The sequence below is a fragment of the Meleagris gallopavo genome, chromosome 2, assembly GCF_905368555.1.
Source record: "Meleagris gallopavo chromosome 2, MGAL_WU_HG_1.1, whole genome shotgun sequence".
In the NCBI taxonomy this organism is placed as follows: domain Eukaryota; kingdom Metazoa; phylum Chordata; class Aves; order Galliformes; family Phasianidae; genus Meleagris; species Meleagris gallopavo.
Window position 1 is genome coordinate 77,423,823 of NC_139405.1, and position 13,674 is coordinate 77,437,496.

Below are 13,674 nucleotides of genomic sequence, written 5' to 3' on the forward strand. Positions count from 1 at the left end.
CTGGAACTCTGTAGTTTTCCCTCCCACCTGCCCCTTCTCGGCACACCATCTCCTCGCTCACACCCACCCAACGCCAATGGCCGCCATTTTGATTCAACTCCCCCTTCGCCCAGGAGGCCCCGCCCCCTCCCACTCCTCCCGCCCCCCTCCTTGGCGTGTCATTCAATCCCAGCTCCGCCGTGAGGGGCGGAGCCTGGCCGGCGGTCGCAACCAATCAGCACCGGACGTGCGGCGACGCTGCGGCCAATCGGCTGTTCGCTTCTTGGGGGGTGCGGTGTCCCTGTGCCCTGCTCTGCTGGCACAGGCTTGTCGTCGCTGCCGCTGCTTGAGGTGCAGCGGTAGCTGTTGCGGCCTGGCCTCGCTCTTGTTCTGTTTTCACTGAGGATGAGCCCTTGCGGTGCCCAGCGCGCGTCCCGCCCTGTCCGTCCGAGCCCATTCATCTAGCGACTGGTGAGGGGCGGGCCGCGACCTGCTGATGTGTCCGGAGGGAGCCGGGCTGGGGGCAGGGCGGCGCTGAAGGGATAGAGCATAGGGTAACGGGTTGGCAGCCCCGGGCGCCGGCAGCAGCTTCTGGTTTCCCTAGCTGGAGGTTCCCGGGCCGCCTGCTTGCTGCCAGCCCACCCGTGGCGGTGCCGGCAGCGGTTCTGCCTCCGAGCAGCAGCACCGGGGTGCTGGCATCGCGTCGTTGACTAGGCAGGATATTTCCGTGCCGCCCTGCTAGGGCCAGCTGCCCCAGCTTTGGCACCCGGCCCTCCCTTTGCTGACGTGGTCAGTGGAGCTGTCGGTCTGCATGGAGGCTGACAGCAACTTGTGGTTTACAGAAATAAATGCAAAGGCACCCGGATGGGTGCTCTTTAACAACGCTTTACCCAAGGTCTTAAGTTCTTTCAGTAAAGTCAGCTCTTCCGAAGATTTGATGTATTTATCTGACGTAGCTTTAAGTATAGAAAATTCTAGGAAATGTTTTCTCTCCACTGCTCTTTTGTTTTGGGACAGATAAGCTGCACTTCCAGAGCAGGATCCCAGTATGTTGTGGAAATGTCCATAACTGCATGCGCTGTACTTGTCTGTTACTGCTTCCTGTATGTTTTCATTTTTTGATAGTGTTACTAAACATAGGCAGTTTTCAGTATTTGCAGAAAGCCTTTCCACAGCAGGGGGTTGCAGCTGGATGATCTTTAGCGTCACTTCCAGCATAAGCTAGTCTATGACTAGTATTTCAGAGTTTGTTCTATATGTGCTGTTAAGATAGATACCTTGTTCTTTCTGACAAATAAACTTGCTCTGAAGTGTTGTAGCTGTGTTTAGCTACCAGTGATGCCTTGGTGTTTGTTTGACAAATGTGTTTGCCTTCAATTAGTGCTGTAAGGGTTATGCTGTCATCACTCTGAAGATGGAAGTTGCAGAGTCTGAGAACCTCTAAAGGCCACTTGTTGCAGGGCTTCTGGGTGGCGGCACAGAGGCCCCAGCCTGGTAAAGGAAGCACTTTGGGTCTGTCATGGCAGAGGGAACGTAGCAGGTGTAGTGGAACCCATTGCTTTTAAATCAAGGTGGATTTTGTCCGTCATTTTACTTGTAGGCAGGTTGTATCTAAAACTTGCTGTGTTGCTTGTCTAGTCAATTTTGAGAATATCTGTGGGTAGCATTATTTGCATTCAGCTTATCATTTGAAAGTACTTCCTGATGAATAATCTTTCATGAAACTTGAAGGAATGACTGCTTATCCTGCTGTCAGGGGTAATGGATTTTTCTTTATGCAATAACCTTGTTTGAAGACTCCATGTGATCTGTGGAAAACGTGGCTAAGATATAAAATAGATGCAGTTTGCTCAGTCTCTACTCACAGATTGTTTTGTAAACCTTTTGAGTCTTGGTTCCTCTTTTCACAGTTCTCTTCTGTTTCTTTGCTTCTCTGAAAACTTGATATCTGAACTAGAAGCACAATTCTATCTGATGCTTTGTGTATTGAGAACAGAAGATCTCTTAGTTTCTATGACTTGTAAACAGGCATGCAATACCCCTGTAATGTAGTTAAGAAAGTGCAATGTTTTTAGGATTCCAGATCACTCTTTTTTTGCTTGTATTCTCTATCACATTTTCCCCTGTAAAATATATTTGTATTTAGATAATATTGTTCAAGAGTTATAAAATGTGCAGAGGGTTGCTGAATAGGTTAAACACTCTATGAATATGTAATCTCATGAATAGGAATTAATGAAATTGTTATTCTTTAAAGGCTTGGTCATTGTGCTGCTTGTAGCTGAAAGGAGTGTTTGGTGGTATTTGACTAGGAGTTTATCTGTGTTCAGTGGCTTCTCACAATGCATCCTTGAGGCTACGCTGTTTAGTGTCAGTGCTACCACTATTGTATTACCATTTAGCTCCAGTTTGCTAGTCTAAACTACTTTAGCATTTATTAGTGGAAGCTGTCTTCAGTCAACAGAAAACCCTGAAAAGTCAGCAACATGCTAGCAAACAAAATCTATGGCTTATGGAACTAAAGCGATGTTATTTTTAATCTTCATTAGCTTAATAATTAAGTAGTCTGCTTGTAAAGTTTGGTTTGGGTACAAATATTTTCAGGATTACCATGTTGTTATGGTTACACATTTTTTGTGATGTTATGAAACGAGTCTGAATGGACCAACTTGGAGAACATTGTTGAATGTCAGCATGCTTGTTCAAAAATGAAAACAAAAAAAATTCCACAAACACCCAGGATATCTTTAAGAATTCGCAATGCCCTTATAAGGCTGGATTTGCCTCATTGTAGTGTATGACGTTGCTAATCTTCATGTAAGCTTCTAGCAACTTACTGTCAAATGGAAAAGTAAATCGTTTTTGTGTCTTTAAAGCCACATTATTTACACTATTTAAAAAAAAAGATTATTAGGGTTGATGAGAAAACTTTGGGCTTTTTTTTTTTTTAAATGCAAAATAGAAACTCCTACTTTGCCCATAACATGATGTTATGATGTGGAATACTGATAACCAAAAATCATAAAACCATGACAATATTAAAACAGCCAGAAGTGGGGTTTCAAATCAGTGTCGCTAACTTATCAATTGAGTTACTGTAATGCATTGTGCATGGAAGATGCTAAACCAGCAATCTGTCCAAAAAGTAGCAGTGAATTCTCATCACTGCTGCTAGTTTTCTCTTTCATTTCTGTGCCAGGATTGTTGTCTTCTGTGCTCTTAGGACCAGAAAAACACAACTGCAATTACTGTCCGCTGCCTTAGTGTGATGTTCACATCCATATTAGTCAGATTTTGATTGGTACAATACTGGGGGCAGGCTTTTCTCAGGAAGAATCTAAAAGACTATGTGAATTCTAATATTAAATATGTGCCTCCCAAGTTGGCAGCCTCAGTGTCTGTTTCTGGCATTCAGCATATTATAGGATGTTACCCTTCTATCAGCACCCCTGTACTTTTAAGGCAGGAGCAAAGAAACTGTGAAAAAAGAAAGAAATTCAGGAATGTGTTGGTTGAGAATGTGGTCTGGCAGAAGTGGAAGTGAGCAGTCTGGCATTTTCCTTTATCCCTTAGCCTTTATCCATTAGCTTGTGATCTCTCTGTGTTCACTGATGGTGTTCTAGGCATCGCAAATACTTTGCTCTGTATGCTGTGCCATTGATGCATTTGGCATCTGAAAGACAGCAACTGAGAAACACTTGCTCTCTTTACTAGCATTTCTGCTGTTTTTACGTAATTGTTATGAGATTTCTTGTTGCAAGAATGTAATTGATCATATATACTTGTTTATTCTGGGAAGCATCTTGGATAACAAAAGAGCTAAACAGAACCTTTGGACTAAAAGACTGCTGACCTACCAGAAGACCCCTGTAAGCAGCTTTGATACACTGCAAGATTTCTAGATCTCCCAAATGGGAGATTGTTTCTCTCTGCTTTGTTTGTTATTCCTAAAGATTGAACAGAATCTCAAGATTTCATCTAACTGCCCTCTGATGTGTATGATCTTTATTTCATTCTCAAGAGAGGTGACTATGTCTAAGACTATGGTCTTAGACTTCTTAATAAAGTGGCATGTTTTTGGCAATTTGTAGAGATCACATTAAAGAAACAATTTTGAGACGAGCACAGGTGACTGCTACTTTTCCAGCTGTAGTTCTGATTCCTTAAGGTCTGATGGCTCCTCCCTGGCCGGAGACCTTGTATGTAGTGGGAGGTCAGGTAACTGTGTGTCCTTGTTCACTGGGAGGGTAGATAATCTGTTTGAGAGTTCTTCCAGCAATGTGTAAGGATGAACAAGGCTTTCTGAAAATGAGCTGCTAGTGCTTTGGTGTAGAGAAGGAGTTGTAGCAGTAGGTCGTCTCTTTTGAGACCTGTGCTGGAGAAGCTCTGAAGTGGTTGGGTGAAAGTACTGTCCAGGAGGAGGTTTGACAGCTGTGGTGTGGTGCTGCTTAGCCCTCTCTGGGGAAGAGCTGAGTGGGAGAGTTCTACCTACTCACTTCTAGGAGTCCATAAATCGCAAAGACTTTGTTTATTGCTTAGAAACAGCCTCCAGCTTGGTTGTAATCTCTTAAATTTCCTTGGACTATAAGCGTGTACGTTAATTTGAACTCCAACCCATTCCATAACAAAAATGTTTAAAGGCTGATAATGTTATTTACCTTTTTGTCTTTCAGTAATTACAGCATTAGGAAAAGACCAGTGTTATAACATGAGTATAGTTAGTGATGAGAACTCTACAGAAATAGCTGCAAATAAAAAGCAAACACATAACCAAAGGCAACATATATTCTAGCCACTGAAGTTCCAAGTTTAAAAAAATGCTTTGAGCTTCCTTTAGGTGCTGCTGATTCAACTGGGACTTCATGTACTAGAATTAAGCATTTTTAACACCACTTACAGGGTTTTCACATAAATGTGAACATCACAATTTTAAAGTTTTAAGATTTCACTTAAGGACCTACTTCGTATATAAAAATAGTCAGATATGATTATTAACTCGTTTCAGATGTTGTAATAGCGTGACTGTGTTATTGATGTCTCAGTCTTTGTTGAAGAGGGTTGTAAACTTGAACAACAGCTTTCTGTCTCGAAACTTAAGGTGTACATGTCAGTGTCTCAATGTAGTATCTGTTGTTGTATGTTATAGTAAGGAGGGCTGGGTTAGGGTGACGTACAAAGAAATAATTCACATAGTTGCAGTATCATCATAATGGAATTACTGTGTGGTAGTCAGGACTGTATTTTGGTGTTTGGTCTCTTAGGCTAGAGCTCAGGTGCTTTAATGAGGCAGTTTTTCTTATTTGTGTGCTCATTTCTTGTAGTGTTTCTCATGGTGTAGTTTCTTTTTTTTTTTTTTTTTTTTTTTTACAAGTTTGTTCTTCCTTCTGAATCATTTACCCATGCAATTCAGTGTTGTAAACAGATGAGTATCAGCCCAAGGGATGGATGGTATGCCATGGGGCATGGCAGGACTGCTGCCTCGAATGGCAGTGCCACTTCCTGTCAGTTCACATGAGAAATTAGTCCATTTTATTTATGACATCTCTGCATATTTTTCTCTTGCTGTGCTTGTTGATTTTGCTTTTCTTTTTTGTTAGCACTAATAGCAGTGTCTTAAAAATTAATGCTATTAAAGATGTGCTTCACAAAGCATAAAGTAAAATTCATACTACTCCACAATGTGGTTTTATCACTTAGTGGAGTACTGATAGTTTTTCCTATAGATAGCCCAATATATTTTAGAATAGTTACCATTTAGAAGAGTTTGATGCCCTGGGTATCTGGGCTGCCAATAGCAGCTACCTGTCACACCTTGATTCCTTGGAGCAGCGTCAGTCCGTGTACTTAAAACTAAAGCTTCCTTTCAAGTCTGTGACATTGGCTCCCTTCTTAGTATAAGGTTTTAAAGAACGTAGGAGAAGTCCAAAAAGGTATGGGTTAAACTTTGTGTTATTGCAGGGGTTTGTATGCTGGTTGAAAGGCATAAACTCACTATGGCAAATGTAAGCTAAATGGTTGTGATTGTGTTTGGACATATTGCTAATGTTACTCATGGACAGGGATGAGGGACTCAATTCTAGTGAAGAAAAACTATTTTTTCCCTAATCTTTGAAATTGATTTGAAAGTACATAATGAATAATTGTAGTCTGTAGATTTCCATTCCAAGTATTTAATCTTTTCTGAATGAGGGAGAATAACAACTGTCAGAGGTTTTGTCGTAATATGTTTCAATTAATATCTTTGGATTAGAGTTGTGTGTTTGTTTTCTTCCTCTTGAAAGTTTAGATTCCATTACTAGTGTTTGCTCTAAACCTTGAGGCAATTGTTGATAATTCTTGAAATAGGTGGAATGGGATTTCTGTTTTCTTTTCCTACCAAAGTAATTTTGCAGATTGTGACATAGTAAAATATGGTTGTGTATTGGGTACCTGAAAAACGATGGCTGCATGCTTTTAAAAGGGAGAGCAAGGAATTTGGTGTGAGTATGGTTAGGTTTATATTGATTGCTGAACTGGGAAGAGAACAGATTATTTTTTTTGAGAGTTAAGTTTTGTTTATCCATCTTTCATGGTATTGTTGCCTGATTTCTTTTGACATATTTTACTCTGGGTTTGAACAATTATCAACTTCATTTCTTCCTGCTGGTTCCAGGAGCTTTACACCTTTGCCTTGCAGGCAGCCAGCAATCTGAATTCACTTGTGTGTACAGGTTGCTTTTCTTGCCTGTATTGCTGTCCTCCTTCTCACATTTGTCAGCAGCTCTGGAAGTGGTAGAAGAGAACCTTGCTGTTCATTGTGCAGAAGAGACTTAGTAGGGAGATGGTGGGCATTGGGGACAGCAAGAAAACCTGGAGCTTAATCCTTTATTGCAGTGGCAAAGGGAAACTGTGGTGGTCCTCCTCCTCCTGGGCAAGACTGACAGAGCCAAAATGTATTCAACACCTGCTTGGGTTTCTTTTGTTTTGGTTATTTGTTTTCTCAGCAGTCATTCAGGTCAATCCTTGTTTCCTGATAATTAATAAACTGTTGAGGTCCAGGGGTGGCTGGGAAAAGAAGTTGTTCTTTAGATTACTTTTTTTTTCTGGTTCATCATGTAGCCTCAAAGATTTATGTCAAAGAAGGGGAGGCGTTACCTTCCAAGGCTGGGGTGGGGAAGGGATTCATGGCTTTTTAGACTGGTTAAATGCCTGACTGTAAGCTCAAATGGCATTAGACAAGTCAGTTAACCCTTCCTGCTTTGCTCATGCACTTGTAAGTTCTAGTATGATTTAACTTTGTGTAGCTGATGGGAAAAGTTTTTTTTTTTTATTGACTAATCTGTTCTGTTTTCTGCTTTTTTCAGGTCTCCCTTGCAATTATGGAGTTTTAGAAGAATAAAGGAGTGTGGAGGGGGAATCCCCCTCTCCACACATAAGGTAGTCAGTTCACTTCAGAATTTTCTATGGACAGCAGTATTTGTTATATATGATGGTGAAGTAAGACTTCTTAAAATATATATTTTTAAGTATTTATTTGGATCAAGTGCCAAACATAACATTACAAAGATTTCTGATGGCAGCTCAATAAAACTGGATTTGCATCTTCGGAATTACAAATTTTTGAAGGCACTGTGTTGTGTACTGAGTTGGAGTGCCTTGATATTCTTAATGGTTGTTCCCCTTAAGGAGAGAAGCAGCTTCCGAAGTGAAGATGAATTCTCCCATGCCAGACTGCACTTCTAAGTGTCGATCTCTACAGCATGCTTTGGATGTTATTTCTGTAGTAACCAGAGGAAGTGAAGGCCAGATCAAAGCCTTTCTTTCTTCTTACTGCTACAATGCTGCAACTATAAAGGATGCCTTTGGTAGAAATGTTCTACATCTTGCTTCATCCTGTGGCAAAAAAGGTGTGCTGGACTGGTTGGCTGAGACCAAAGGAGTGGATCTCTTGGCAAAAGACAAAGAGTCTGGATGGACAGCTTTGCACAGAAGTATATTTTATGGATACATTGATTGTGTTTTGTCGCTACTGAAGGTGAGTGTTTCCAACTGCAGTTTTTCTTGGTATCTGTAAGTTTTAGTGTTGTATCAGTCACTGGAAAGTGAGTGGTTTTTAAACTTGACTGAAAGCCTCTTGGAGGTTATCTTAGTACTACATTTAGATCATAGAGCACTGATTTACTTGAAATTTGTCTTTGTATTTATAAAAGAAGTCTGTCTTTGCCCACTAAGAAGTCAGCACTGAGTAAGGATCCCCAGTCAGTTGTGGATTTCCCTGAAAGACTGGTTTGTGTGAACGGTATCAGGCTCAGGATCTTAAAAGTACAGAATGAACATGATGTTAGAGAAAAGATACTGCAAAAATAGACTCTTCAGTCTATTATACCAATTAGTACTTTTTAGAGAACACAGAATATAAGATTATGTTTGAGAGAGAAGCAATTCAAGATAATGCAGTGTTTTATTAAACATATTGTCATTTCATTTATATTTTAACCAGGGCTTCCACTCAGTTCCCTTTGTTCCTTCCGTGTTATTGCTGTTTCTTCCCCACCTCTTAGCGAGTTGTTTTTTATTTTTACTTCCTTCTCCCTCTGTCCCTTCAGTCCAAAGTAGAGCAACAGGAAGATCTACATTTGATTGAGATGTTCAGATTCCCTTTAGCCATGTAAGAAAATAAATATTTGTGGTTCAGGGTGACTTAAAGACAGAGACTTTTCCGTTTTGAGTTCAGTCTTCTAATATTGCAGTGACTAGCAATTTGTAGGCATTAAACTCCCTGCTTTCAAGAAGCAGTTTAAACAAAATGGTTGTAGGTCCAGTAGTTCTTAATTTTTGAAAATGTGATAACTGATAAATATATGTTTCACGTGTTGTACCCCTATGTAGTGAGGAGGTTTTCTTTAAGCTTTCTGAAAGTAAATGTTTTTATGGGAACTGTTTTCTATAAAACTGGCAGCTGTATATGTGATGTTTGAAAAGGTATTGAATCCTCTGTATGTATGTCTCTCTGTATCTTTGATATTTGCTTGCAGGAGGCCTTTAGTGTTTTTCCCAAAGGTATTTTGCTTTTTTATCAGTTGCACGACTATGTGAGGTTTTTATGATAGGTGGCTCTGTTGATATGCCTCTTAAAAGAAAAATGAGTCACGGAGAGTGCTCTAACTTCTAGTTTCTTAACTGAAGTCTCTCTGCTATGCAGTGTTATTAAAAGCATGTGTTCTTAAGGTATTACAGCAGTGACAGGAAGGGATTATAGAACATAGTTATGAAATAGCTGAGCTAGAAAGGAACCTTGGAGCAATTGTCTAGTCCAAACATCTGTGTTGCAATGTTTTAACACCAGTTCAAATAAAAATGTTTATATGTTCAAATGGAATTTCTTTTGTTTAAATTTATACCCACTGCTGCTATGCCTGTCACTGGATAACTCCTATTCCACTGCCTCCAACTGTGTATTTTTTTTATACAAGTTGATAAGACCTGCCCCCTGAACTTCCTCTAAGTTGAGCATCCTAGATCTCTTGGCTACTCCTTCTATATGATATCCCAGTCATCATCCACACCTCTCCTAAGTTACTTTCAGGGCTGGGGACTGCACCACTTCCCTGGGCTGCCTGTTTTAATGTTTGACCACCCTCTCAGTGAAGGTACTCTTCTTGATACATGATCTAAGCCTTCTATGACTCAAGTTGAGAGTCTCTCTTTGTGTCTTACCACTTGTCACCTTTCTGCAGCCTTCTTTCAGGTAATTGTAGAAAGCAATGAGGTCTCCCCTCAGATTCCTTCCTCTTCTTCAGACTCTGCAGTGATAGCGGTAGCTTGTTATGCTTATAAATGACTTATGAGGCAGCCAGAAGGAAAAATATTGTGTTATTCTGTTATCATGTCATGACGTTAGGAGTAGGCTCTTTGCCAAGGGAGTGGTCGGACACTGGAGAAGACTCCCCAGGACAGTGATCACAGCCCCAAGCTACTGGAGTTCAAGGAGAGTTCAAACAGTGCTCTCGGATATGGGATTTGAATTTTAGGTGGTCCTGTGCAGAACCAGGGGTTTGACTCAGTGGTTTTTATGGGTCCCCTCTAACTCAGGATGTAAACAGTAATAACTGAACTTCCTTAAAACAAATGTCAGTAGCACCTTTTTTTAATTTTAATTAAGAACACTGTATATATACATGTACATGTATAGAATACACTCATCTACAAGGAAGGTTGGAAGGAAGATTTGGGGAACTACAGGTCTGTCAGCCTAACCTCAGTATTGGGGAAGGTCATGAAGTAGATTGTCTTGACTGTGATTATGTGGCATGTTCAAAACAGCCAGGAAATCAGGCCCAGCCAGTGTGGATTTGTGAAAGGCAGGTCCTGCTTGATCAACTTGATCTCCTATGAGCAGATGATCTGCATAGTGGATGGAGGAAAGGCTGTGAATGTAATCTACCTAGGATTTAGTAAAGTCTTTGACTCTGTCTCCACAGTATTCTCCTGGGGAAACTGGCTGCCCATGGCTTGGACAGATACTCTTCTTGCTGAGTAAAGAACTGGCTGGATGGGCAGGCCCAGAGAATGGTGGTGAATGGAGCTAAATCCAGCTGGTGACTGGTCATGAGTAATTTGGTACTGGGCCCTGTCCTGTTCAATATCTTTATTGATGATCTGGACTAGGAGATTGAGTGCGCTCTTGGTAAATTTGCAGATGACAACTAGCTGAGAGGAAGTATCAATCTGCCTAGGGATCGGATGGCCCTTCAGAGGGATCTGAATAGTCTGGATTGGTAAGCTAAGGCCAGTTGTATGAACTTGAGCAAGACCAAGTGCTGGGTCAAAACAACCCCAAGCATTGCTACGGATTTGGGTTAGAGGGTCCAGCAAGCTGTGTGGAGGAAAAGGGTCTGGGGGTGTTAGTTGCCAGCTGGCTGAACGTGAGCCAGTAGCGTGTCCAGATGGCTGAGAAGGCCAACAGCATCCTTGCATTATCAGAAATAGCGTAGTCAGCAGGAGCAGGGAGGTGATCATCCAACTGTACTAGGCACTGGTGGGGCTGCACCTCAAGTACTTGGTTTGCTTTTGGCCCTCTCGCTACTGGAAAGACATCAGGGCTCTGGAGCATGCCTAAAGAAGAGCCATGAAGCTGGTGAGGGGTCTGGAGCACAAATCTTATGAGGAGCGGCTGAGGGAACTGGGATTGTTTAGACTGGAGAAGAGAAGGCTCAAAAGAGACCTTATCACTCTCTGCAAGGAAGGTTGTGACAAGGTGGGGGGATCTGCCTTCCTCTTCTGTTGTGTAATTAGTGATAGGACAAGAGGTAATTGCATTTGATTGCGCTGGGAAGATTCAGGCGGGATATTAGGAAAAATTTCTTCTCAGAAGTGGTGAGGCATTGGAACAGTCTGCCCAGGGAGGTGGTGGAGTCACTGTCCCTAGAAGTTTTTGAGAAGATGGAAATCGTGACCTATTAATGTTTTTTGCTTTTGAAACTTCCTCAGTACTATTTTGTCTGGCTATTTGTGCCCGCTTGTCTTTTTTTTCCTCAGCATTTGTGATCTACTGTTCCCTGCTTGTTTTCAAAGCCATAGTAGGTGGGTTTTTATTTTTAATCCTACTTCTATAGCTTGTCCAAACTTTTTTTTTTTTTTGAAGATGATGTATTCTTCAAAGCTGGAAAATGCCTTTTTTTTTTTGTTAATACTCACTCTTCCTAGATGACAGTGCTTTACCTTGAAGTAAGTTTAAGTTTCCTCTGCATTTCTGATTACATCTTACTACTCAAACAGAACAATAAAATTCCAGTTAATGAGTTAACTTGAGATATATGTAGTTGAACAAAATTACACTATTAAAGTGATATTCTTTTTTTTCCCCAGATCTATTTCCAACTGACTGGAAAGATTTGGAAGATTTTCTTTTCTCAATTTTAAAGATCAGTTATAGTTGTATGTAGCTTCTTAAATGATTACATGGCTTTTTCAAACAACGGAGCTATTTTTAATTTTTCTTTCCTTCTTTTACCTTTTTTTCCTTCTCTTTCAGCATGGTGTTAGTCTGTACATTCAGGATAAAGAAGGCCTATCAGCCTTGGATCTTGTGATGAAAGACAGACCAGTCCACGTGGTGTTCAAGAAAACTGGTAGGAAATAAATTTAATTGTATTCTACAAGGAGATCTATTTCACCATCTTAATGTATGTAGCAGTGTAGACAGTGTTTTCTGTTTCCAATTAGAAATGTGTAGATTATCAGATTTCTTAGGATGTTGAGTCACTAATGTCCATAAAATAGCAGGTGCAGAATATTGGCAGTAGACACAGGATTTGTGTATGTACCAGAAACGAACAAATAATGACTGGCTTAGCGGTTTGAAGGAAAGAACTAACTAACAAAAAAACATTAAACAAAGGCAAGTGATTTAATAGGTTGCCCAGAGATCTCCAAGGACAGTCTCCACTAAATATTTGAAACCTGAAAAGGACATGGACTCGGGCAACAAGCTCTAACTGATCATTCTTGAGCAGGAGGACTTCAAGTAGGTAGCTTCCAGTGTTCCCTTCCAAATGTTCTGGGATCTTTTTATGAGTTCAAGCTGTCAGAGACACTGTCAAGTTACCAAAGACAATGTCTTTGAATTCAGTAGAGTGATTTATATCATTTCTGTACCTTCTGTGAAAAGTAGGGGAGTATATTCTTTGATTTATACTTTTAAAGTTAGCTACAGTCTCTTTAAATACATTTCCAAATGGGAGACAAGCATGTAGATAAAAAAAGCATGAATAACTGAGCACACAATGTTTTCTTCGACAGAAACAGTTTTTCCAACTTTTTTTTTGTTGTTTTTAATGCTGTTTTATACTTTTCATACTCTTCTTGTCTCCAGAGTTGCACAGTGAAAGTTGTTATTTTCATCTTGTTTCCAGTCAATTTAAGTGGTTTTGGTCATGCAAATCCTGAGGTTCATGTATGAATTTTACATTTTAATACGGTAAACTCCTTTAATCCTTATAATAGTTGGACCAGATGCTCAAATTTACATTTATTGTAGTTTCCTACTCATCAGAAAACAGGTTCAAATATCAGTGTAACTAAAAGGTTAATTAAAAAAAACATGTAAATAAAGAATAGTGAAAGTGCTTATGGCTTCCCTGCATAAGCATATAACTTTTTTTGGGAAAGACTTTTTACTAAATTGAGAACTAAAAACATATAACCTAAAGTAGTAGTAATGTTCTTATGAAAACTGCATTAACTCTGCTGTAAAGTGTTTACATCTTATGCAAAGGGAATGTAAATGTGAGTAATGTTGCTTATCTTGCATACATAGTTGTCAGAGCTTTTTTTATATCATCATACCTTCTCATAGAACGTATGTTTTTCAAGTTCAGTTCAAGGTGGAAAAAAACAACTTCCCCCTTCAAATTTTTAATAGAAACTGTAGGAGTTCCCAAATTTGGTGTGTATGAAACTGCTGTATTTACAAGCTGCAGAGAGAATATTCTTTTTTCATTGCAGATCTCACAGAAGTCTACACGTGGGGAAACAACATAAATTTTACTTTGGGTCATGGAGGTCAACAGAGTAAACATCATCCTGAATTGGTGGACCTCTTTCCTCGTAACAGCGTGTATATCAAACAGGTATTTTGAGAATATTGCATAGGCACCTTTCTTAGTAAATGTGGAAGGATTTGTGGAGGAAAAGACCGGTCAACAGTGTAATCAA

General features: G+C 40.2%; 1 protein-coding gene across 3 annotated transcripts in view; it reads left to right on the forward strand.

The window, feature by feature from the left end:
- Positions 1 to 239: 239 nt before the first annotated feature.
- The window catches only part of IBTK (inhibitor of Bruton tyrosine kinase), a 57,761-nt gene continuing 44,326 nt past the window's right edge, over positions 240 to 13,674 (forward strand). For 2 of the 3 annotated variants that reach the window (XM_085217732.1, XM_003204387.5), the window contains exons 1-4: positions 240 to 450; positions 7,323 to 7,993; positions 11,993 to 12,089; positions 13,465 to 13,589. In XM_085217732.1, coding sequence (XP_085073858.1) covers positions 7,670 to 7,993; positions 11,993 to 12,089; positions 13,465 to 13,589 — 546 coding nt within the window. In that variant the 5' untranslated portion in view covers positions 240 to 450; positions 7,323 to 7,669. The remainder of the gene's footprint in view (positions 451 to 7,322; positions 7,994 to 11,992; positions 12,090 to 13,464; positions 13,590 to 13,674) is intronic. The other variant, XM_010707695.4, reaches the window with a different exon arrangement.